Here is a 26,084-nt window from a genome sequence, read left to right on the forward strand (position 1 = left end):
GGACACTCTCTGCCATCAAAACCAGTTAAAAAAAAATAACAATAATATAATAATATCCTTTAACTTTTGGTCAGCCCTGAAGTGGTCAGGCAGTTGGAGTGGGCGATCATTGTAGGTCCATTCCAACTGAAATATCCTATCCTATCCTAAAAGAGATTCAAAGCACTTCAGTGCCAGAGAAATTTTCAGAGGTTTCCCCATCACCCCTTCAAACTTATCAAGATCAAGTCTTTTAACTTCCCCTTTAAATAAATTTCCCCTTCAAAGTCTCAAGATGTCAGATCAAGCCATGGTAGGAATTAATTTCTAAAATGTTTTACCATGACCACACTTGAACTTTCATCCGCCCGCTCGCCGGGGCAGGCGCCGACCCAGGCTGTTATCTCTGCAAACACCGGCACGCCTCGGGTCGCTTCTTACCGTTTGTACATTCGTTTTGTCCAAATACCCAAACCGGTACCTACAACGCCAGCTTGCTCCTGACGCAGCAGAATTACCAGCAGCACAAACAAAACTTAAGGCTGGAAAAACACGGCCGACCAGCAAAACCAGCAGCAAACTTCAAGAGGCAGTGGGACAATAAAGTAACGCTGGCGACTTAGACGATGGAGATAGCGAGCGCGGGCAAACGAACTGCCTGTTTATTACATGAGGATGTGGGGAACCAGTAGAAGAGCCACCAAGAGAGGAGCAGGCTTGTCTATGTCCCAGATACGCCTTATCTGTTACAGCCGGACCCCCCAAAATATTGTCTGCCTGTCCAGAGCTCCCCCTCCCATCAAGCCAACCCTTACCCTGCGCTTGCTCACCTTCTGCTCCTGGATCTGGGCTTTCACCACCTTGTACTCTGCAGAGGGAGGTTTCTGGTTGGAGATGAGCTCCTCAGTGTCCGCCAGCCAGCTCAGCAACGGCTCCAAGGCGTCCTGAAACTTCCCGCAGTGCAACAGGGCCTCTTGCAGCTGAGCAACTCTTTGGGCCACCTGCACCCCAAACACAACCCCACTGCACGGTCAGGCTGGTGACGCATCGACGCCGGAGCCACAGTTCCCTGTTGGTGACTCCCTTCTTCTACCAGACCCCAACGGGGCCAAGAGAAACCAGTTATAGCCCCTCCCCACGCTCTCACCTTCTTGTTGAGGGTGTTCCAGCGGGTGTTGATTTCTTCCATGTCATGCTCCAGCCCTTGGACGTCACAGTTTTTCCCGGCGCTTTGTATGAGTCCTTGACCAACTCCATTGACTTGCTGTAGTTTTAGCTGGAGAGGATCCACTTGCTCCTTCTGGAACAGCTGGGGATGGGAAGGGTGTGAGAGAAAAGGTATTTATAACCCTGCTCTTACAGCCCCTCCGTCAGGCAGTAGATACAACAGGCTTTCTTCTCTAGAGAAGACGCAGTAGCTATTTGCAGTGATTTTATTTGAGTTGTGCAAGTTTGTCTAAACTCCTCCCTCGCCTTGACCCAGTAACACGTCGCAGGCACTCGCTGGTGTGGAGCACAGCTCAGGAGCTACATGCATCCACCTCTGCTTTTAAATGGGTAAATCCCCTTTTTCCAAGCACTGGAGGGAGGTGAAGAGAGCAAATCGGGGAAGAAATGAGAACATCGGCTCTGGTCAGCCACCAGCTTGGGAAATAATGCTCCTGGGGAAAACCCCAAAGCAATTCTCACAGTGATGCTATTGAGAACGGAGACCTGACATCACATGAGTGTTGTTAACCACAAAATTACAGACACCGAGAAGCTAGCTGTATTTCGAAAGACAAAGGCAACAGGCAATTAATGTGCTAGTCGTTTACCGCACCGCATATTTGGCATGGTCCTGCCTGGGAATCCTGTGGGGAAAAGCTTTTTAAACCAAAAACCATTTGATAGGGAAGGGGGAGGAGAGCGAATGAAGCTCCCCATTGTAAAGAGAAGCAGCAGGGAAAATCCTGTTTCCGCCAAGGAGATAAGCGCTCTTTATCAGAGCCGTGGATCTGCTGTAACCACCCGTGCACCGTCCCTCCCCGGCGCTGCTGGTGCGGCCGCACAGCCCGGTCCCGTGGGACGAGGCTGCTGCTTCCCCATGGCGAATAGCAAAAGTCCCGCCAAAAAAGGGAGCGGAGTCCTTCATCGCTTGCCCTGGTCCCTTGGGCCACGAGCCCATCCAGAGCACGGGTCACCCCGCACCCAGCGCTGGGCAGGATCGGAGCCCTCGGCCCTGTCGCAATATTTTCTCTTTGGAAAGCGGAGGGGTGGCAGCCAGCCGCCTGCTTTCTCAAGCATGCCTCCTCCTCACGCGCCCGAGAATATACGGACATCACCGGCACCCAAAAATTCCGGCTCGGATGCCAGAACTCTCCCAGCAGAGCAGAAGCTCATGGATGGCACCCCGGACCTGGCAATCGCTTTGCCTCCGAAGGAATACAGGGCAGGCAAAAAAACCCCCAAACACACCGAAACCCCCAAACACACACACAAAAAGTTCCCAGCCTGAGCGAGAGGGGCTGCCTTAACTTTCTTTGCCCCGTTTTCAAAGAAAAAGCCATTCCTTCCCGTCGGAGCTCAACTACAGGAGGGCAGGGAGGTACCACTCCAGGACACGAAGCGAAGGGTGTGTGGGCAGACATTGTCCAGAGCTGTTTGCTCAGGGAGAATTATGCCACGGTTACAAGAATTAAACGGTGACGTGAAATCACTGATTCCCTGGCCGCTTCTCCGGTTACTGTTTATAGATGGAGTTGGCTGTTAGAGCAGCCAAACCCACGAAAGGACCAGGCTGATAAGTCTGGCACGTCGGGCTGGGGCCGAGCCCTCCGCACGCTGCGAAAACAAACTCCGGGGATTCGAAGCAGACGGGCAGGGAGGGAGCCCCGCAGAAAACCCGGCCGTCAGACCACGGTCCCCGCAACGCAGGAATCGGCACAGCCACCAGAGCTTATTATAAAAAGATAATCACACTAATGGCCTGAGGAGCGAGCATGTCGAACACGCTTGTTTTTCCTCTGCTCGTGAAAGATCCCAGCGATTTAAGTTCATTAACCTGGCGGTGACTCAGCTTTGAAACAAATATTGAAGGTACACCCTTTGCTGGGCAGGGAAAGGCGCAGAGCGAGGTGTCCTGCCCAGGCGAAGCGGCTGGACAGACAACTTGGCGAGCAGAAGGAGATCTGCTCCACCACTCCTCCTCCTCCTGGCTCCCAGAAACACTTCCCAAAGCATCCCCTCGCTTTCTGCTTCCCTCATCTCCCTCCTTAACCCCACTGCTGCTGAACGCAGAGCCCGGCCCCGCGCTGGGGAAGAGAAGAACCGGCACTGCCCCGGTGCAGACCCGGAGCTGCCAACACCTTCATCAGCGTTTGAGGAAGGGGAAGATTTATGGGGTTACCCATCAGAGGTGCCACAGGCAAAATAAGGGTCCCACCAGCAAGGACACCCTGACACCAAAGCAGCGAATTTCAGACAACAGACATAAAAAGGCAAGAACCCAACGGCTCCTCTTCCTCGCCAAGGTCCCCACCGGGTGCCCCAGCCCGCGCTCACGTGGCTCCCCCAATGCAAAAGCACCTCGCCAAGCCCCTCCACGTGCATTTCTCAAACGCCTGGCACGGCCCAAAGGATGAGTAATTGCTACCGAATCGGGATTTTCGGCGCTGACTAACTTCTGATGTCTCCTTAGTGATATTTCTCCTAATCCAGATGGCAGTAAATCAGCGCTCGGCTGTGGGAACTCCACCACCGAGGTCTCTCCAGGAGAAAGCCACTAGCACAGCACGGGAAAGCAAATCCCCAAATGCCAGAGAGAATTTGAGCCCCTTCCCACGCGCGTTCAGAGCCTCAGCACCTCATGGCTCGCTTAAAAAGCTACAGAAAGTGGTGACCGCACTGGACAGGAATTATTCGCACTTAACTTGTTTTACAGGATTCTCTCTTCTGATACATTTTCTGCTTCAAAGACGGGAAGCACCCCGCCAAGATCTGGCGAGAAGGTTGTTCTGAAGTCTGTGATTTACATCTGAGTGACCATAACATACTTTAATAAGCCGAAAAAGTTTAAGACAATAGTTTAGGTCATCAAGCAGCGACAGTCTTTTGCCTCTCCTACTTATAAAAATGCGCAATTCACCCCACAAACCCCCCGAAACTTTTTGCCTGCCAAATTCAAGCCAAACTAGGAGAGAGAAGGCTGTTTGAAAGCCTGAGCCCCGTGGCCATGCGTTACAGAGCAGGCTCCCATCTCCCACCCACCCCTCAAGTGCAAAATAAAGTGATTTCTGCGCCTGAGCCACAAATACCTCGTTATCTGGAACGAATCCATCTGGTAGAGCAGGAGGCCCTTCTGCAACGAGAGCGGTGCCAGGAGGTCCCTCCGTGCCCGCGGGCACCTCTCCCTCGCCGGGTGTCGGGGAAGGGGCACCCCCGGGGCTGGGGGGACAGAGGGTGTCCCCCAGCACGGCCCCAGGGAGGGTTTGTGCGGTGGGTGCCGCGGCGGAGGGTGCACCCAGCAACTCTGGGGTGGTGGGACCCTCCCAGGGGGGTGGGAAGGCAGAGAGGGGACCCTCCAAGCCCAGTGGCACAGAGGCACTGTCCCAAGCTGCCACCTCTGCTGCAGGTGCTGTCACAATGGGGTCATCCTCCAAAGCCAGCGCTTCGGTGGATAGGGGCTCCAGGATGGGCAGCACAACCATGTTGGTACAGCCATCTGTATCCCCCAAGGCCACTGCTGGCCCCCCTGCTGTCAGTGGTGCAGGGCCACCACCGAGATCCCTGACACCGGAGACAAACGGGTCGGCCGCTTGTGGTGGCACAGTGGCAAGAGGCACATCAGCAAATGGTGGTGGGGCATCCAGAAGCTCTTCCACCACCAAGGGCATGGCAGTAGTGGTGGCATCTGGAGGTAGGTGCTCGATAGACAGTTCCTCAGCATCCATGGTAGGATCCCCAGTGGCTGGTGATGTCTCCTGAGCCTGGGGTTCTGGGACAGCCACATCTCCTCGTGCTGGCAGGTCGGCTGGAGCAGAGAGCCCCCCGACATCCCATGGCATGGCATCGGTAGCAGGGTGCCCCACAACGGGCGATGTGCAGGGAAGGTCTTCTGGGGCGGCTGGGCTGGCAGCACGTGAGACCCCCTCACCCAGCACCACGGTATGGCACTGTGCCACCGGCCGGTCCTCCCAGCTGCTGGCAAAAAGCAAGTCCAGGTCTCCTGGCTGCAGGATGGCTGCTGGTGCCTCCCCATGTGTGACAGCCACCTCCACAGGGGACCCCTCGGCATGGGCAGCCCCTTCCAGAGCCAGGCCCTGGCCCACAGGAACTTCTTCCCATGGGAGGTCCTCAACAGGTGCTGGGGACATCACCGGAGGCTCTGAGCCCAGCTCTGACGCAGAGCCGGCATGGAAAGGTGGCAGAGAATCAGAATGAGCATCCCCACTTTCTGCTGGATGAGCCTGGCCCTCAGCTCCATCACTCTCTGATCCCAAATCTGTGGCTTCATCCTCAGAAACCAGTTCTGGGACTTCCCAGTTGGCAAGTTCAGTCCTTCTAGGCAGAAGGTGATGGGTCCCAAACAGATCCGTCCCCTCAATACTGGCCTCGCTGTGCTGCGGGGGAGACCCCAGCTCCTCCACCATTGTGTCAGGAGCTGGGAGCTGGCAGGGGGACATCCCAGCCCGGGACACTTGGCCAGGACAGGCGTCCTCGGGAAGCTGCAATACTTCACCATCAGGGACCAACAAGTCTTGGTTATCTTTACCCCACCCCACTGGAGCGCTGGGGTAACCAGCTCCCTCAAAGCAAGAAGCTGGATATGAGCCTGTCTCAGGAGATGGTATCCCACCAGCCACCAGCACGGCCACCACACAACTCTCCAGGAGCTCCGGGTCCACCAGCAGGTCAGGTTCATCCTCCTCCACTGGTGCCGGAGAGCACTGCTGGAGGGAGCCTGGCCCTGCTGTGGCCATGGGGCTGGGTGAGGCCCCTCCATCCGAGTCTGTCGGGGTGACGGCTGAGGTGTCCCTTTCTGAGAAGGGCTCTGTCGCCGGCTCCAGCATGCTCAGCACCTGCGAGCTGCAGGTGACATCAAAGTCCTCCAGATCCGACACCACGGCAGAGTCGGAAGCGCTGATGTCCAAAGGGCCCCTGAGCTGACATGCTTTGACTGGTGCCCCGGCCAGTTTGGCCAAATCTGGGTCCAGCCCCTCTGAGTCCATCGGGGAGACCTGAACCTCCGGGCAGCTGGGGACGGCCCCATCGCCCTCATCCTCATTCAGGCACTGCTCTTCCAGCTCTAGGAACATCTGCACTGAGTCCGTGTCAGACAACTCAGGGTCCGCAGGGCTGGGCGAGCGCTCCGAACCCGGAGCAAAGTCCTCAGCCTCGCACTGCACCGCCACGTCCTCGGTACAGCATGCACTGCCGGCACCCCCGGGGGACGCGCAGGACCGGGAGGTCCCCAGGCTGGGGGCAAAGCCATCCGCTGGAGCAGCACATTGTTCCCTTTCTTCAGAAATATCTGCCAAGCAACAGCTCTTCTTCTCCTCTGCCACCAGAACAGCCTTTCCTCTCTCTGACAGCGTTGCTTCCTCCCACTCCTCCATCATCACCCAGCGCTCGTCCTCCTCAAATCTCAGCTCAGACTCCGTTTTCTCCCTGAGATTGGAGGTGATGAGAATATCCAGTCCCGCATCCAGCAGCTCTTCGCTAAGGCACGGAGAGAGGTTGACGTTCTCCACCGTACAGTCCGACTCGGAGGCCTCCAGGGTCTCCTGGTGCCCATCGCTGAGGCTTCCCTTGATGAAATTCTTCCTGGCTCGTGGCCAGGTGGCACTGGGGAGCCGGCGAGCCCTGGCCAGGTCCCCAGCATGACCGCGGCCATCACTGGCATTCAGCAGGGCCTGTCGCTCATCCCGGGGACCGCCGTAGCCATCTGCGCCGAACTGCTTGGCTGTCAGAGCCTCTGAAGTGCCGGATGACTTGGATACATGCTCCAAGGTGAGAGACTCGGACATGGGCTCGCCGTGGTCAGGCTGGCCCGGGCACTCAGTGAGCATGGCACTCGACTCCCGCTTATCCCGCAGGGAAGGGTTGGAGGCACCTGCTTCCGACACCTCGCTCAGCGAAGCCCCCATCCTTTCTGCAAATTCAGTGAAGTTCGGTGGCATGAATGATTTCCACGACCGACGGTTGACATTCTCCTTCCTCTCGGGGTTTGGTCGTCTCCTTGGTGGAGCTGGCGCTGGTTTGGAGACGTCGCTGCTGAGCTTCAGCGCATCAAAGATGACTCGCTCGTCCAACTTCTTCGTTTCTGGTGCCCGGGACTCAAAGACATTGGCAGCTCCCAGGGTCCCGTTGCTGGATATGGTGCTGCTGTCCCCCTTGCCGAGGGTGCTCTTGGAAAGCTGGTTGAGCTTCGATCCCTGATCGATTTGCTCGTTAATTCTCATTGTGTCGTATATCGACCTCTGGGGCACGTAGCAATCCTCTATATAACCATCCTCCTCCTCACCCTTCCCCAGGCAAGTGCGGTTCTGCCGTAAACAGTCTGGCCGGCTCAGTGGTTTGCCCATGCTCTCGTCCTTACGGATGACGAAACTGCCCCGGCAACCTTTCGCCCGCCACCGCAGGAAGCATCACAGGGCCAGCAGGTCCCAAATCCGCCGTGGCAGACCCGAATCCCAAAGCAGCGATGCTACAGGGACGGGAGGGTGCGCTCAGCAGCCCGACTGGCTGTCCCGAGCAATGCAACAACCCATCTCATCCCCCCGACACCCCTAAAAAAACCCCCATCCATCAGCAAAAACCATCCAAATCCGGCAGCTTTGATAAAATATTCCCAAGCGCCGTTTGCGACCGAAACAGCACAAGAGTTCGAAGCTCTTAAATTATCCCGTCCGTCCTTTTTTAATAACAAAGGCACTGCTTGTCCCGGCTGCTCACGTATCGCAGCCCAAGCGGCGAGCGGCTCCTCGCATTTTCTGCCCAGCTCCCAGTCCCGTAAAAGTCCAGCTGGTCTGAATTAGCCTCTCCCCCCGACTCTCGTGTTTTCATTTGAACTGAGCTTGTCAGCGGATATTCGTGCAAGTTTAAACACAGGAAGTTCTTCATTCAGGGCGAACTCAGAGGTTTCCTGTCTCCAAAACATGATGGCATTGTTGTTCCGTCACCCCGCCGCGATGCTTGGGGTCACCGACAGCCACCGAACCCCCCCAAAATCCAGCCGGTTGCCGTGCGGCACTCGGGGCCCGCCGCGGAGTCCTGCAGCGGTGGAGGAAGGCTGCTGGGTCTCGGCGCTTTTTTTTTTTTTTCTCTTTCTCCCCAAGAAAAAAAAAAAAATTGGCTGGAAAACGCATCCAAAAATGGCAAAGGGGACGGAGCGGCACGAAATCCCCCAAGTTGCCGGGAGCCGACGGGGGAAAACGGTGAGCAGCCACGACCGGAGGCTGCTGCTGCTGCTGCTTCTTCCTCCTCCTCCCGGCCCCTCTCGCACTAACTTTCCCGGCGGCCGGTGTCGGGCTGCGGCGGCTCCGCGCCACCGGGCGGCCCGGCCATGGCGGGGGGGCGGCGAGGAGGGCGCGAGGGCCGGTGGCCGCGGCGAGAGGGGACACACGGACAGACACAGAGACAGCGGGGCCGCCCTCCCCTTCCCCGCCGCGCTCCCCCCCCACCCCCCCTCCGTGCGCGGCTCAGCGGCCGGGCCGGGGGCGGGGGGGTCCGCGTCGCCCCCGCGGGCAGCCCCCGGCCGGCGCGGCGGGATGCATGGCGCGCCCGGGCTGCTGCTGCTGCTGCTGCTGCCGCCTTCCTCCTCCTCCTCCTCCTCCTCCTTCTCCTCCTCCTCCTCCTCCTCCTCCGCCGCCGCCCGTTCTCCTTCCCGCCGGCGGAACAAAAGGCCGAGCCGCGCAGGCCGCCGCACGCCCCGGCCCCGCCGCCGCCGCCAGCAGCACCGGGCTCCCGCGGAGCTGCCAGCCCCGGCGGAGGGCGGGGGGGAGGCGGGGGCGGCACCGCGGGGCGGAGCGGGGCGGGAGCAAGCGGGGGCCGCCCCCTCCCCGACCGCCGCGGGCCCTTCCACCCCCTCCCCGATCCCCCCCCATCACCGGCACCGGGATACCGGAGCCCGACACGGAGGGGTGGTGGAGAGGAGGTGCCGGGGGGGGGGGGTCTCCGCGGCCGGCGGCAGCCCCGGGGCTGCCCCCTTCCCCGCCCCGCCGGGGCTGGCCCCTCCTCCGGGGGGAGGCGGCAGCCCCCGACAAAGAGCAGCAACGCCCTGGCTCGGCGGCGGCGGCGGCTCCGGCTCCCCCCGCGCACCGGCCCCGCTCCCCCGGCCCTTTGTCCGCCCCCGGCCCCGGGTTTTCCCCCCCATCCGGCGTCTCCCCGCGCTGGGAGGGGACCTGGCCATCCTTCCCCCTCCCCCGGGTCCCCCTCACGCCCACCCCTGCACAAAGAACCGAGTTATTAAATCACCGAAAAAAACAACCCACCACCTCAAAACCCCAAAGTACCATTCTTTTGCCTTTTTTTTCCACGAAGCTGCATCACTCTGCCAGCACTCCCCAAAAACCCACCCACAACTTCCCACTGGCACGGCTCGCTGGCGCCTTTCCCTAGAAACAAATTATTACAGCCCCAACCTTGGGCCAGCATCGCTCTCCCCCCACCCTATCACCCTCTTTTTAACCCCCCCGGCCCTTGGATTTCAGAGATGGGGGGCCATTTAGAGCGGCTGCTGCGGGGCTGGGAGAGGGAGGCAGCCTGGGCGCATGAATCACTGCTGCGAAGTGATGCTGAGGGAAGTCACAGACTTGGGAGAGAAAACAGGAGGGCTTGGAACAGCCTCCACGCATCTCCAGGCAACAACCCACCCCACCAGCCGCCCTGCCTGCTACTCCGGGCAGGAATGACAGCGTCGGGATGAAAACACGGGAGGCAGGTGCTTTATACATCAAAGCGTGCACCGTGTACCCCAATATTGCTAGTGCCGGGAGATGGTGGCCACCAGCTGCATCTTCCTGCCTGGCCATGGCCATGTTACAGCCCAGAGGTTGAAGCCAAGGGAGAGATGAAAAGCCTGATTTTTTTGGATGCGCTGCAGGTGCCTGCTGGCTCCGGAAACACTGGGCCTTGGCCAAGGTCATGGCACGGCTGCGGTGGGAGCCTGGCGTCCCCGTCCCCAAGCCCTCAGGGTCCCCACGTGCCCCGTCCCCGACTGTACATGCAGCAGCTCCAGCACTGCATTCCCAAAGGGGTTTTTTCCCTTCAGAGAGATGGAAAAGGACATTTTGTGGAAGGCAAGGGTTCAGGGCTATGGACGAGAAACACCCATTAAATGGCCTGAAGTGCTTGGCAGGGCTGGTTGCACATCGCGAAATCTTTGGAAACCCCTTTTCTTATTTCCATCATTAAATATGACCAAGGAAAAGAGACGGAGGAGGAAAAGAGGTCACCTGGGAGGGGTGAAGGAGCAGCCCCCCCAGCATCCCCACACTGCAGCCCCCAGGACCCCCTTTGCCCATCCACGGCTGTCCGCTCCACGTCCCCCTGAGCCCTCCTGGAGGGACAGACGGATGGTGAGGGCTGGCCCCGCAGCCTCCTCCGGCCCTGGCTGCCAGCGCTGCAAGAGTGTCCCAAAGCCCAGATTTTTATACTTGGTGGGGGACACCCCAGCTCTCAGGCCATGTTATTAATCCAGCGCAGCTGAAACAACACGAGAAGGACAGCCACGCCGTGCCAGTGCTCCGGCAAAGCTGCCCCCGGCTCCCCTGCTACCACCTTGGCTGGGAGCTGGCGGAGCAGGACCGTTACTGCTCCGGGGCCCCTCCATAAGGAATCCCAGGCATCCGGGCTGGGGCGCAGGAGGCTTTTTGTTCCACTGCGAAGAAGGAACGATCTCGACGTGGAGCTGCGTTTCACAGCCAGAAATTCTTTTCCCATTTCCTCACCGAGTCACGTGCCAGAAGCAAGCCAAGTCTTCCTCCAACACATCCCCCCCCACCCCGTCTCTAAAACCATTAGGAAGATATTCGGCAAGTACTAAAGCCAATTAAAAACCTGCTGTGCCTGGCCCGAAGATCCCAGCCAGAGCTCTTGCAGGTTCCCCAAGTCATGGCTTTAAGCCACCAAGTGCCACCCCAGTGATGGGGACAGAAGCCGAAGGGTGCTGGGAATTGCAACTTCAGGGCTTTGCTCGAGCTTTGCGTTGGTGCGAGGGAAGGACAGGGCAGGACGTGAAGGTCCTGGCTGAATTTTTATCCTTTTGGGTGTCTCTGAGTGGCTCCGCCATGTGGAGCCCTGCCAACAGCAAGCGCTGGGACTGAAATAAAGGGCTGAGAGAGCTTCAGAGCCACAGCTCCGAGCTCGGGAGAGCACGTCTGCTCACTTGGCAGCTTATCGGACCTGCGGCGTGGTGGCGATGGGCAGAACGGACCACAGGACCCTTCATCTGGCTTCTCTTCAGTCACCAAACCTCCTCTCGCCTGCTCCGTTACCAGTACATTTTGGCCAAACCCAAGTTGGGGACCATGGCTTGGGCACTGGGGTGCCCGTGCTCCAGCAGCCAACTCACCATGGGGCAAGGACCAAACAGCTCTATTAAGGGCCGTCACCCAGCCCAGCCCCGCTTGTCACCCAGAGCCACCACGCACCATCCGACGGCCATGTCCTGCAGATAAAGATCCCCAGCTAAAACCCGCTCGGAGGTTTTTCCAGGCTTGCTCCAAGTAGGAGCATCCCCATTTATCTCCTGGATCTGTAGGTTTCAAGCTTTCCTCATATGGCCACCGGCCCCGGAGCGCGAGGACGCGTGCCTTCCCCGTCACGGGTGATGTCACCCTGTTTACGACTGCATTACATCCTGCCCGCCGCTGCCGCCACTGTTTACATGGGAAAGCAGTATTTGGAAACTAATATATTTTTAGCTTTCTTTTAATGCATCTCAGCAGCTGGAAATGAGGGACCTGCATTATGTGACAAGCAAGAGAGCCCAGAGACAGCTCAAGATCTCTGATGGACACGTCACTAATGAGCCCAAGGTACAACCAAGGGCCTCCTTCATCCTCAAAGCTCCTTTAATCTTCACCTTGGTGCCCTCCTGCCCTGGGCAGTGCAGCACCCGCTCGCCCAGCCCAGCCCAGGCAGGGCAGCTCCTGCCTTTGCACCATGAGCTTTGTCCCTACAGGTCTTGCTGACCTTGTCCCCCACGTCTCCAGGTCTGGCTCCATGAGGGTCACCGTGTCCCCCATATCTGACTGCGTGAGGGTCACCGAGCCGGTGGCAGCAGGAGGGACCGCTGGGTTGGGACACGGTGGCATGTCCAAGGAAGGCAGAGGGGACAAACCCAAGTGCCTCCAGCCCGATGGTGGGTTTCAGCCTCCCCCAGACACCGCCATAAAAGCACAAAGCCAAATCACGCACACCCAAAATCTGCCTTAGAAACCGCTTTTTAGGTTTCGCTGGGATTTTTACTGGAGGATTCACGTTTTTTAAAGCCTTTGCTGCAATTGTGGGAAGGTCTGAGGGTTTTCTTTATCTCCCTTTCAGTGCTGTTGCTCTCCTAAACGCGCTCCTTTTGCCAAATCTTTGTGATGGCTGCTTCGGCGTCGCGTGGGCAAGCCCTGAGCTCCCAGCCTGATCCAACAGCACTCGGGCTAATCCCATCCCACCGTGCCGGGCCGGGGGCTCCCTCATCCCTGCGCCTTACAGCTGACTTCCAACCGATTTCATGTCAGGCCGCTGCCACCATGCAAACCCTCTCTTCGGAGGCTGTGGGTGATGCAGGAAGCCTTTCCATCAGTGATTTGCAACCTGTAGCCTGTTAATTCGGGACTTTACTCTGCAGGGCTGTGGGAGGTAATCTCGGTTGGCTCCATAAGGGTCAGCACCTCCACTGGAAAAGTTTTAGAAAGTGTTTAAAAACCAAACTCGCAGAGAAATGTTCTGCAGTTTGGATGTACAGATGCAGGGAGCACTGCATTTTTAAATTTATTTTATTTTTCCGAGGCTGCAGGAGCTGCACCATAGCACTTTCCCTGCAAGGCAGCTAATATAGATGTTGGTATAAATAATTCTCCTGAATAAAGCCTGGAGCCCTTGTGTTACGGCAGCGCTGAGGCACAGCCCCACACCGTGGCATTCGGTGCTCGATTGCTGTGGAGCCTGGGACCCCGTCTGCGCACACAGAGCACCCCGGAACAGCCCAGGAGTAACCCAGGCTGGGACTGAGAGCGAAGGGTAGAGCATACGGGGTGGTGGGTCCTTGGGGCTGGGGGCTTAGCTGGGCACAGGAGGTACAACCTCCAGAAATGCCCATTTTTGTCCTCTTCTCCCCAGTTTTCCTGCAAATCCCGCTCCGTGCCTGTCAGGCTTTGCTCTGGTGCTACACGAGGGTGGATGGAGCACCCTGGGCTCCCCGGCCATCCCGCTGCATGATGCCAGTGTCCCAGCACCCGTGGGCACAATGCTGCCACCCCCCTGCCCAGCCCGGGGAAATGGAAAACCGCTGAAGCCGCTCCTCACCCGGTCTCAGAGTAACGGGGGACAGCAGGGAGATCCGAGGGAGGGGGTGATTAATAAACTGCTCTGGAGGCTCTTTAGGAAGTGAGGTAAGTGCATTATCACCCAGAGAATCCTCTGGATGGGAGACATTTTAAACCACTCCTTCGCCAGAAGAATTGGCAATTGTTCTTGAGACGCTGCGGTGACTAATCCCAGCCCGAGCCCTTCCCCAGAGAAGCCCCCGTCTGCTCCAGAGCCAGTGGCCACAGTCACTCCCTTCTCCGGTGGCCAACGGTGACTCGCTGGGATGCTGCGGGTGATGGGAAAGTCCCGTGCTCGCTCCACCACGCACTTCCCCATGGATCCCCCCTCCATGGCCGCGTCCCGCCGGGCTCCTCTCCCTCCTCTGCCCAGCCCTTGCAGACAAAAAGCTTCCCATCTCCTCCTCCCTCAGATCCTCAGCTCTCCCGGCCTTATGCAGAGCCGGTATTTTTAGCATCTCCTCGAAACACTGCGAAGTGTCACCACCACCAGCTAACGAGCGCTCCTGTGAGAGGACATTCCTACGGCCGTCTCCCCCAGCGGAGACCTGGCAGGATCACCGAAGCATCTGCAAGTGGGTGGCTTTGGAGGCAGCGGCCCAAGCCGGCACCTGAAAGGGACTGTTTGATCACAGCCCAATTGTTTTACAGTCAAGAAAAGTTAAAAAAAAAAAAAAAAAGCCTCGCTATGAATGGGTGGCTCTCAGCAGCTCTTGGATTAACTCAATGTTGTTCTGGGCTCACTGGGGATCAGGGAAGTGCCTGTGCCTCCGCCTGTCGCTGACAAGTCAAGGTCAAAACCCATCGGTGCCTCAACGATGAAGAAGCACACACCGGCGAGGCTCCCTTCAGAGCTCCGGGGGTGCCTTTGCTCTTCCCTTCTTTATTTATTTCCAAGGAACGAGGAAGCTGCAGGGGCCACTCGTGCTCAAGAGCCTCTTGTGCAAACATGTTTATTTACAACACCCCCAGACGACCAGGTTGGAAGTGCAGCCAACACCGCCGAGGCTCTGCAGCTCTGCCCGGGCCACCCGCCCCAGCCGGCTTCGGTGACAGCCCCGGCACAGCCCGCGCTTATCACCCCCCATTTATCATCCTCCTCTCCAACGAGGGGAGATGGTGCCTTTAAGGCAGCTTAACAGCTGTCAGAGAGGAGGCATTTTTGCGTGTGTTGCTGATGCTGAAAATACTAGCCAGAGATACTTTAAGTAGGTCTGGAAAGTGTTCAACGAGAAGACACGGTGGTGCAGCCTGTCCCCGCTCCCAACCCAGTCCCACCCAGCTGCTCCCAACTGGACGACTGTCGGGAGCCGCACGCATTCCTCCGGGGGCACAGAAGGGTTAAAAATACCCTCGGCCAGGCTGGGGCACAGCAAGTGGCAAAGTGTCGCTTCCCTGCCCCATCCCATCCCAGAAACCCACCTCCCCTCTCCCACCCACCCCCGAGGCCCCCGCCAGTGATGCACCCCCAGCTCTGGGGTCTGCAGCTATAGCAGTGGGTGCAGAGTTACCAAAAAAGCCTCCCCGGAGACCCAGGACAGGTGTTTGGGCATCACCTGCGAGAACACATGCCTGCTAGTGGTGGCTAATGCGCTGTCTCGAGAAATTAAGGCTTTGAGTGTAAACGCTTTGGTGTAAATACCTCGCCTCATCGGCACATGGATTCGTTCCTGCTTTTCAGTTCAGCCCTGTGATCCCAAGGTGGGATGCTGGTTTTCCTCCACTCATCCTCACGAGCGGCTCCGCAGCGGCAGGAGCGGAGCAGGTCCCGGAGGAAGAATCACAGAATCATTTAGGTTGGAAAAGACCCTTAAGATACACCCATCTTACAAAGGAAGGGCACAAACCGCTACTTGGGCTATTGGGGACCACACTTGTCCCCAGCCCGACAAGGAGCGCACTCTGCAAACGCAAATGGGACAAACTTCTGTGGAAAAAACCACCCATTTCAGTCCTCCTGCAAAATAACCACGGTGAAACCCTGCACGGGCAGCCGAGTCCCCGTCCCGCATCCCCCTCTGCCACTGGTGCCCCGTGTAGTAACAACAGCTCCCGCGGGGGATGCGATGCCCAGGAGCTCCCGTGTACCCCCAAGGCCGTGTGCCACCACAGCCCCCTCGCCCAAAAAGCGGCAGCCGTGGGCAGCAGCACCTGGGAGAAACCCAGGGACATGAGGCAAACGGTTAATTAGCAGCAGCAGCATTTCTGATAGTGCCGTCCCCCTTTCAGAGGTTGGGGGAATTAAGAGAGTCATAAATAGAGCGCCGAAGAAAGCCACCGCGAAGGGGGGCAGCGGCGGGGAGGGCGCGGGAGCGCGCGCAGGCTCGCAACGAGCGCCCGCTAATTGCTGCTTTTACTTAGGGTGAAGTGGGGAGGACCTGGAGCAGGATTAGACAGAGTGGCATCTGAACGGCGAGATGACTAATGCTGTTTAGGGCTTTACTCACTCACTGCATCACGCCTCCTGGGATTTCTTTCCTGCTATTTTTTTATTTAAGCAGACAAAGAGGGTGCTGGAGGCACGAGGGCTCCGTGGGCCCTGGACAACTCGACCTGCTCTAAAATAAAATGGGAGAGCGGCTTCAGTTATCGCTGCTAGGGATTCTCCCCCTGGCTCCATCCTCCAGCATAAAACCTTTATTGGCGCGAAGGAGCAGTGCCCGACCTCACTGTGTTGCACAATTCCTGGTTTCGAATAAACCTCCCCAAAAATCTGCGGCAGGGGGGAGAGGCAGGAGCCCCAAACCCCATTTCACTCCACTCCCCACGACCTGCCCTGGCAAAGCCGACGCCGGCGAGGGTCGGATCGGCCCCCCCCGCCTCTCCGGCTGGGGCAAGGGTGGGGTTTAATTAATACTCAGAGGCGAGATCCCGGATAAGCGGCGCAGCGTGTGCCAGCTGCGGCAGGTCCCGGCTCGCCGGCATTCCTCCGCCGTGCCCCAACGCCGGCAGCAGACGCGGGGTGAAGCGCAGCTGCGGTGACGACGGGGGTGGCCGGTGCGGCCTCGGGAGGGGGCCAGCGAGGCGGTGGAGGTCCAGCCACACGCGGAGACATCGCCACGCGTCCTCCCCTTCAGCCACCTGCATCTGATTCGAACGCGATGGCAACCATTTGGTTATGTCAAGTTTGATGCTTTTTGGTTATGTCAAGTTTGATGCTTTTCCGTGGGTTTCGTTTTGGGTCAAGTTCTCCAGACTCTTGCAGAAATCCCTTCTGCCAACCCATTCCTGCTCTCATTTTCGTCGCGGGGAGGAAGGTGTCCCCAGCAAAGCAGAACCACGCTGGCATGATACAACTGGGGAGGCAACAGCATCCTTCCACTCCCGAGCATCGCTCCGTATTGCAGCAAGCCTCAAAATCTCTCCTAGTGCCTCTGACCCAGAGCGTTCCGCCCCGCTTTGTAGGAGAAATAAGGCAACATTAAGGGTTTGTCCAAAAACAACACAGTGAATCAAAGAGGGTCTCAGCTCAGAATTGCCAACGCTAAGTACAAGCCAGGCTTTGAAACCCAAGTTCAAAATCCACTTGTATAAAAGAGAAAGTAAACAAAACTCAGGCTGGAGCTCGCTTAGCCAGGAGGCCAAGCTACCCCGGCACAGATGGCTTCCCCAAAACCACCAAAGAATTTGATTCCATCAGCTCTCCGCGGCCCTGGTTGATGGATGCTCTGTGGCCAGAGAGGATGAGCCCGTGCCGGGGGCTTTCTGGCACCACGGCTCCAAACCAGCAAACCTCACCTCTACTTCTGGGCGTGTAAAGATCAGCCCCTTGCACTGAATGGCACAAGCTTTATCCAAAGTACGGCATTATTTTCCCAATTTTTGGGAGGAATGGTTGTAACTTGGGGTCTTCTAGCTCAGGGGCTGCTGATACTGGAGAGCACGCGATGGAGAAAACCCCTACACCATCGCCTGACCCTTCCACCTCTCATCCGTACCTGGGGAATTCTGCTGTTTGCTAAACTGAATCAACATCGCTGTTATGTTTAGTAACATTTCAACTGTTGCTCATTTGATTCCCGTCATTAAAGTTTAATATTAGCAGAAGCTTTGAGAAACCTGAGCTGACAGCAGAGAGCGCGGAGGGGGACGAAATGCCCCAGCCTGAAAGCACCTACGAGGAGCTCTTGCTGGCGGCCATCGCTTGTCCCTCGCACGGAGGTGCCCAACTCGGCGTGTGACGCTTGTGGAGACACAGCACTGAAAGATTCTCCCAACTTTTAGTATCCTTTTACACAAAAAAGGGGCTCCTCGGAGAGGCAGCAATGGAAAGACAACCACTTGGGTTAAACTCACGCTGAAGACCAGGAGTTAAAGATGAGGTTCCTTTGCTCTGACAGCTTAACATAAGCTAAAAACATGTTATTCTTCTGTAGCATAGCTGTATCTGAAGCGATCCACCAGGATGTCCATATAAGCACAGACTTCAAACCACAGAAATGCCTTTCAGCTGCACTTGATCCCACCATAAAACTAGGGGCTAAACTAGACGACCCCTTAAAGTCTCTTCCAGATGGCTTTCTTGCAATCCTTTAACAACACGGTGCCCCGAACCATAGTTTTCCCTACCTCCCGAAGGCCAGGTCTGTCCTGAGGGTCACGGGAGCCGGGGTGGGCTCAGCCCCTGGGTGTAGCCATCCCCACCACTGCACCCGCTCGCTGAACCGAAACGTCTCCTGCAAACAAAGCTTCCCCCAGAGCAAGATCCGACAGCTGCTTCCCAGCCTCCCGCCTCTGAGAAACCCATCCAGGAGCCGCACTTACAGCAGGAGAAGGCCCATCCCTCCCGTAGCCAGGATTAGTCCCTCTGTGACCTGGGAAAGGGGCTGGGGGGGAGAGAGGAAACACATGGGTGGCAGTTCTCCAAAAGTTAAGGGTTTGTTGTAGGTTGGGGCCTTTTGGGGCAAGTCTGAGGGGTGTTTAGAGGCAGGAAAATAAAAATATACAGGAAGCTTCAGGTATAAGCGGCTTCAAAAGTCATCTGTTCATGGCCTCCGTCAGAGCCCTCAATATATCTTCTTTATTAAAATCTGGACACAATGAGTCCAGAAGTGCCCACCTTTGTCAGGGCTGTGTTGGCAACGCGCCTGGAGCCTTGGGGCCATGCCTAATTTGCATCTCATTTCCACAGATGTTCATTAAAATTAATGCCTTAAGACATAATATCTGCCCGCATTTCAGCCTTCTGGACAGACGGACCGCGACCGCTCCTGGAGAGCCCCAGCCACCCCCATCCTCCTCCTCACGCTCAGCTGCATCGTCCCCACACCGCCCCAGGGACCTGCCCAGCTGAGGACCTGCCTCTTGTTTGCAATCCAAGAAGGGAGACAGTTGTGATACTGTCTTAGGAGCTGAGAAGTAAAAGCCTGGTGCAACCAAGAAAAGCCCCCCTGTGCACCCCGCCTCCCCCAGAGCCCCAGCCAGACTTCTCCACCGCTCTCCCGCCTGCGCGTCTGGAGTACAGACGGTCCCCGCTCGTACGTTGCGATGCCCTTCCACATGCAGATCGCTATCTGGGATTGCATTTCCCCTTAGAGACAACCGTAAGACGAGGCTTTGCAAAGATCCGCTCTGCAACATTTATGATTTGTGCAAAAATGCTTGCTCTCTGGATGAACCGTTCATGGGAGGAATGCCGCTGCGTAACCACGACTGCTCCATCCAACCTCCTTGCTTCTCCCCCATTTTATTCTCAGCCATTGCACAGCAAACCCGACCATCACTACTGCGACACTCATTTTTCCTGCTAAGCTTTCTGTCAACAAAGACCCCAACTGCACCGTGTGGCCTCGATGGCCAATGGATGACTCCTGGATAAGGACACGTCACCCCTCAAAGCACCCTTGGCTCCTGCAGCCCAGGCCACCGTTGTCTTAGTCATCCTCAAGGGGACTGAGTTCTAGACCATTTGGAAGTGCTACCATGGGTTAAGCTGTGCCTACCAGCCACGCTTGCCAGCCCGGCCAACCACGCAATCTCCACCAACGCTGGGTTTCATCATCATTGCTAATGAGAGCTGCTCAGCCGGGAATAATCCCTTGCTCTGCAGGAAAGTTCCACTGATTTTAAGGACTAAAAATTCCTTTTTGGATACATTTGTTCCAAGCGACTATGTGGTGTTTAACGATGAAGTTAAATCGTTCCCACCAGCATAAGCTCAATGCCAAAGACTGCCCAACGCTAGAGTTAACAGCAACACCATCAGATGAGTTTGAGTTTACCCCGTAACACTTCCAAACTTTATTTTTGGATAGGCAGCCCCCAAAACAGAAATACCTTGTCCTGGTGAAGGTTTCACAGAGCTATTAAGCGGTGGAACGGGATCAATTAGCCATGAGATGAAAAGTAAATGGCTGTAAAAAAGCCTCCCCCTCCCAGCCCCCATTAACACCAGGAAACGAGCAGCCAGATGTAAATCATCCCAATCATCCGCTACCGAGCACATCAGTAATAGAAGCTTCACAGCAAGAGAATTTCTAAGCAGTATTAATATAATTAATGTAGTGTAACAGCATGACCCAACACCATAATACTGTATAAAAAAAAGTACTAAACACACTCCAACTCTTCCCTCTCTCAGCACTTCATGCAAGCCTTGATGGTCTCTAGCAGCTCTTTACTAGAAACATGAAGAGCCCACAGCAAAACTTTGTCTTGGTTTTATTCCCTGTGCGTGTCCCTCATCCCACAGTTTATGGCTTTCTTTGTGCCCAAGGACCCCAAAAACAGACTTATAACAAGCAGGAATTGCAGACCAGGTAGGAAGACCTGCAGGATGATCCGATCTGGACTAGACACCCAGATGAAGCCAACTTACAATTCGGATGGACTCAAAAACATCCCTCCCTACCCCAACACCTAAATGCCAACCACCTCTACAAGCCCACGAGGTACTGGCACACCAATGTTAAACATCACAAGGAGAACAGGGAAAAGTTTTTTTCCTCCCAATCACAAAATCTTTCTGCATCTTCTCACCGCAGACTATTAACTCCAGGAGTTGAACTTATATTCTCCAGAGCAAGGATATTTTCACTACACCAAAAATGCTGACGTTAAAGCAACGAACAACGAAGCCGCGATAGCTTGAAGACTAGAGGTCCTACACAAAAGACCACAACACTAGACAGGCCTTCAAACGCCAAACACCACTTAAGAAATATGATAGCATAAAGACCTACCTTGAAGTCTGCCAACTGCTGGTTGATGGTTTCCACCTCAGTTCCCACCACCCACTGCAACGCCTCGTTCTCCTCCGCCGCGGTTGTCATGTGGGTCAACTCCTTCAGCCTGCCGTAAAAGTCCTCGACACGAGACAGTGTCGTTTCTACCTGCTCCTGACGGTTCTTGCCTCTCTCTGTCAGTTTGCTGCACTGTTTATTCAGTGTTTCCAACTCACGTTTCAGTCCTAATAAATCAGGGCTCCCTTCGTCCTCCAGCATCTTCTTACATTCACTTTCAGAAGCTTCGATGTCAGACTTCAGCCTGTGGAGTTTACCCAGGAACATGCGAACATCTTCTGCTTGGGACTGAAGGCTGTCAGAGTCTCTCCCAATGGGGCCCATGCTGTCTAGCTCATCATCGAGATCCGCCAGTTGAGAGAACATCTCCCTCACCCGATTACTGAATTGGCCAATGCCTTCAAGCTTGTTTTCCATGAGCGTACAGCAGTCATTTACTTTCTGCTTCACAGCTTTGAAGTCCTGCTGAGCCGCCTCAGCTTGGCTTAAGAGCTGAGAACAGTCGGATCCATCTGGGGCATCTTCTACTAGACCTTGAGTGAAGTTTTTCAGATAATCCACTTGTGGCTCCAGGGCCTGCAGCACCTCCTGCTGCGCCCTAAGCTTCTCCAAATTCTTGTTGCTGCAGGCTTGTGGCCCCAGTGCATCATAGATCTCCAGCTGGTGCTTCGCCCCTTCCAGCTTCTTCTCAATGTTCTTGAAGCTCTCTTGAAACTCCTTGAGCCTCTGCGACATTTCTTCGATGGAGCCCGTCTTGGCTTGCAGCTCTTCTGTGATGGCATCCATCTTCTGATTGATCCCCGCCTTCTCATCCCGAATGTCATCCTCATCGGTTTGAGAAGCATCAATCAGGATGTCGGCAGCGCTGTTCAGCATCTCCAGCAAGGAGCGGCGCTTCTCCACGTCACTCAGCATAGCCTTTGATCTCAGAAGAGTCGCCTCCAGCTGCACCGGGTCCAGGGTTACCTCCAGTTCTGACATCTTTGCCTTGCAGTCCTCCACCCAAGGGAGGAGGTCCTCCGTGTGCCGTTGATACTTCTGAGCTTTCTGCAAACAGTCCTTGAGCTTAGAGTGTCTATCAGCAGCCTGTTTGCTGAGCTCTTCCCAGTGTGTTTTGAGGCTGACCAACTGGTTTTGCAGAGTGGTCTTCTCCTCCCCAGGCTGGACAGAAAGCAGCAAAGATTCTCCCTCGGCTACAATCATCTCGTAGGAGCCACTGTGTTGGTTGAGGCTCTTCTGGAACTCTTCTTGTTCCTGAATTTGGCTCTGTAGCCTCTCCAGTTTAGCAGAAATAGGTTGGCTCTGAGCTTGCTGGCACAGTTTGTCATCTAGCCAGGTCCTGAGTTCATCAAACATATGCTGGAACTGCTGGGAACTCGCAAGCGCAGTCTGCAGTCGGTTCATCCGGTCGGCTGAAATGGAAACAAGATTAGAATGCCACAATTAAGCTGGAATCAAATAAGCAAAGTGCAATTATTTAACATCATCTCAGATGCACCAACTGTGTTTTGATTAACAGGAAGGAGTTTTCCATTGCATCACTAGCCTTTTTGCTCACTGATTCATAAATTTCTTAAGTAGTAATAGGTACTGATAGCGCAGTAGTCTCAGTTCTCCTGACTAGCCTCTAAATGCCAGCTCTTAGAAACCAGAAGAGGCATCCCAAGACTAGAGGATGGCCACTGGGTCCTCTCCATGGCCCATTATGAATTTAGGAACCATTTTTCTTCCCCGAGCACAGCACACGCCACAGTGCTGCAAGCCAGGGAGGCTCGCTGAAGAGCCACAGCAGTGGGACTGAACATCTCTGCTCACTCTCCAGGCTCAGGTATGTCGGGAGTGTGAACTCTCCTGTGCTTAGTGCCACGTGAAACACCCATGAAGCACCCTAAAAAATGATAAACGGTGCCTTCCCCTATTATTCCTAGAAACCCAGTGATGGGAGAGCCCTTTGGCAAGAAGCAGGGGTGGAGTCTGACATCCCAACATCTCTTGAGCAACTTCTCTGTGCTGTCTCACCTGCCAGGTCTTCCAGCCCTTTGAGTGGAAGCGCCACCGTCTCCAGACGTTTCCTTAACTCATCTTTGAGATACTGCTCCCCAATCAGCACAGAGAGGTCATCGCAGAGGGTCTGGGCCTCTGCGATCTCCTCTTCCAGCTGCTCCAGGTCCGAGCGGATCTCACTGGTTTCCTCCAGCTGCTGTTTCACGGCATCGGGCTGGGTGCTGACGGCAGACTGGCTGCTCAGGCGCTGCCCAACTGCCTTCACCTTCTCAGAGAGGCCCTGGAGGAGCTCCTGGTACTGGGTGCTCTTCACTATGGCTTGGTCAATTTGGCTGGAGCGGGAGTTGAGGCGTTCTGTTAGCTCGGACCATTTCTGATTAACCCCTTGGAGTTCTTCCCGCACCTGGTTGGTGGATGGAGAAACATCTCCAGGGCCAGTGAAGATGCTCTGAGCTGCCTGGTTGAGCTGCTCATGCTGTTGTCTGCGGGCTTCAAATTCCTTCAGCATAAACTGGAACAGAAATAACATAAAAATGTTTGCATAAAACTGACAGCTCCGAGTACACACAGTCAAAACAAACCAGACCTCCAGGGGCTTGATCCAGCCCACGGAATCAGTAGGAACAAGCCCTGGGGTGGGACGGCAATTGGGCTCCGTAGACCGTGATTTACTGTGACCTTGCAACTTGAAAAGCTGGGAGGGGTCTGCAACTCCAGTACTTTGCTCTCTCTCTTATTTGTCCTACTGCTGCGTAATGTAACATAAACCAGTTAGACGAGAAGGAAATCTAATTGTGTTAACTGGGGCATTTTATTCTATGATGTGGCCGGTTACGGACATGTTAGGATTTGGAAGCAGGAGGTATGGAAAGGGCAGGCTGCCAGGCGGAGGGGCAGCATTAGCAAGACCTGCAGAGCATCAGCACAGGTCTTGTTTAAAGCAATTTCACTCTCCAAGAGGGGCCGAATGATTCACTGATGAGTCAAGCCAGCGCGGGGAAGGGAGCGCGAGCGCCGCACCCGTTTCAAGTTATTGATGGTAGTTTGTGCTCAGCGGGGTTTGGAGGACACGGGAGAGGAGCCACGAGGTCTCCCAACACTTGCTGCATGGTTTGCAAGACCGATGACTCCGAATGCAATGCTCCGCCTCACATACTGGGTGAGACGCCCTCCCTTCTTGTCCTGAACCCAGCGTGGAGACGCAGACACAGCTCCCGGCTCACCTGGACCTGCTGCTTCTGCGCGTTCAGCATGTTCGGGTCGATGGAGAGGGGTCCCAGCACGCTCATCATCAGCTCCTTCTCCATCAGCCAAGGGCGCAGCTGGGCTTCGGCAGCCTGGAAGCTGGCCAGCTGGTTCGCCGACTCCTCCAGCTTCTGCTGCCGCTCGGCCGTCGCTTGGCTGGCTCTTTCCCACCTGCAATCTGAAGCACCCGGCTGTGTTGGCGGTGGTCGCGCTCCCGGCCAACCCACCCCTCCATCCAGAAGGTCTTTAACCCTCCTTCCCGTGGTTTCTCCGCCGGGAAACCTCCTCAGCTTTTCAATGAAACTAGCGTGGCTCTACTGACTCTCCATCTAACAAGCCGTTACCCATTTCTAATGGCTACGTGGTCTCGAAGCTCATAGGAAAAAAAAGCCTTGCAAGCAGGATTTCTGCGCTCTAGTCACTACTGCCATGAGCTGGTCTGACCTTGGGTGAGCCATCACACATCCCTGGCTCGATAAATGAGGATACTCTCATGTGTATCAGTCCTCACACAGCACATTCAGATCTCCTGGACGGAGAACTCCGTAAACGCGTTCCAGCTATTTCAAAGAAGAAAATCTCTGGGCTTCTTTTTAAATACACAGTCTTGTTTAGTCAACATTTAATTACCTAGGATAGCCTTACTAATGACTAGAATTTTGTATCAAGCAGTGAAGCCTTTAATCAAAATAATCAACCCATGTTGCTCATGCTTTTTTTTTTTCTATATTTTTTTTAAAGAAGAAATTTAAGGAGGCAAGTCTTTAAAATACACATCCATCATAGAGCTTTCATTAATCACAACAATGCTCATCTCAGGAACACCTTGTACACCAGACAGCTTGGAGGTAAGTTCGCTATTTACTGAATTTTAATTAGAAGTGACTCTGCTCTGCTGTGACTTTGTAATCGCCCTGCAATCCTGAACCGCTTCTAATGTGATGTTTCAAGACAGAAGCCTCCCTAAGTGCTTCAGGCACTTACTCAGGTCCTCCTGCATCTTCTTCCAGTTCGCTGCTTCTGGAGAATCTGGGTATTTCTCCAGCAAGCCAGAAAGTGCTTCCTTTACCTTCTGGATCTTCCCTGAATTCTGTTCCAATTCAGCCAGAAACGCCTGGAAAATAATCATTTGAACTTCTTCAGACACGGGGCAGAACAACTAAATCACGGAGTAGGAACGAGGCAGCAGCTACAAGCTGGAGTTGGACAATTTCTCTTCTTTGCTTGTTCATGAAACCACTTCATTTTATTACTGGTATCAAGAGCTAACTTGGCTCCAAGAGCAGGGAAAGGCTGGGAATTGCTTTCCAGGAGAAGCTGGAGTGACCCAGCAACAAGGGCTACAGATAAGCTCCTTTCTCCCGAGCCAAATGCCTGAAAGCAACAGGTCTAAAACCCAAGAGGTCAAGCACAGTGCATGGGCTCCTGCTCCAGGAACCCTCCTGTGGTCCCTTCTGGGAAAGCCCCTCTTTAACCCAGGGCAGATCCTCGCCGCTAACCCTTCCAGCCTGCTGCAATAAAGCACATCTCCTCGGTCCTTTGGGAGGAGATGCTCAGATCCCCGTTTTTCGCTCTGGAAGCGCAGTTACCTTGTTGTGCTCAGCCTGGGCTCTCATCGTCTCCGTCTTGGTGGGCGAGGAGGAGGCGTCCAGCTCCGACAGCGTTCGTTCCTTCGACTCCAGCCACTTCAGCATGGAGCTGGCCTCCTCCTGCACTTCTTGCATCTTCTCCAGCATAGCCGAGAGCTGCTGCTGGCGTTCCCGCAGCGCCGCGCCAAGGCCCTGGTACTGCTGGCTCACGTCCGACACATCGCACTGGATCTCGGTCAGATCTGTTTCCAAAAAGCAGGCTGAGATGAGGACCGCTGCGCCCGCGTTGCCCATCTTAAGCTGGACTATCAGGTACTAATCTAGCCCTGGGCAACCACAGCCGGCCAAGCAGGAGCAGCAGGAGGCCACGCTGCCGTCTGCCTGCGGAGCAATGTCAGATTACCCTCACCTCGCATGCCAGAGGGGCCCTGCCAGTCGCACCACGTATGTGTGCTGACAGTTTGCAAACACAGCGAATGCTTTTCGTGTTTGTGAGCCTGATG

At 55.6% G+C, this 26,084-nt stretch overlaps 1 protein-coding gene across 15 annotated transcripts in view; it reads right to left on the bottom strand.

Moving 5' to 3' along the window:
• The window catches only part of MACF1 (microtubule actin crosslinking factor 1), a 141,106-nt gene that overhangs the window by 32,761 nt on the left and 82,261 nt on the right, over positions 1 to 26,084 (bottom strand). For all 15 annotated transcript variants that reach the window (XM_054223602.1, XM_054223607.1, XM_054223605.1 and 12 more), the window contains 7 exons: positions 25,582 to 25,823; positions 24,977 to 25,106; positions 23,971 to 24,170; positions 22,763 to 23,258; positions 20,684 to 22,155; positions 1,127 to 1,288; positions 810 to 980 (listed from right to left, as the gene is read on the bottom strand). In XM_054223602.1, the coding sequence (XP_054079577.1) occupies positions 810 to 980; positions 1,127 to 1,288; positions 20,684 to 22,155; positions 22,763 to 23,258; positions 23,971 to 24,170; positions 24,977 to 25,106; positions 25,582 to 25,823 (2,873 nt within the window). The remainder of the gene's footprint in view (positions 1 to 809; positions 981 to 1,126; positions 1,289 to 20,683; positions 22,156 to 22,762; positions 23,259 to 23,970; positions 24,171 to 24,976; positions 25,107 to 25,581; positions 25,824 to 26,084) is intronic.

Source organism: Rissa tridactyla, chromosome 18 (assembly GCF_028500815.1).
Source record: "Rissa tridactyla isolate bRisTri1 chromosome 18, bRisTri1.patW.cur.20221130, whole genome shotgun sequence".
NCBI lineage: Eukaryota > Metazoa > Chordata > Aves > Charadriiformes > Laridae > Rissa > Rissa tridactyla.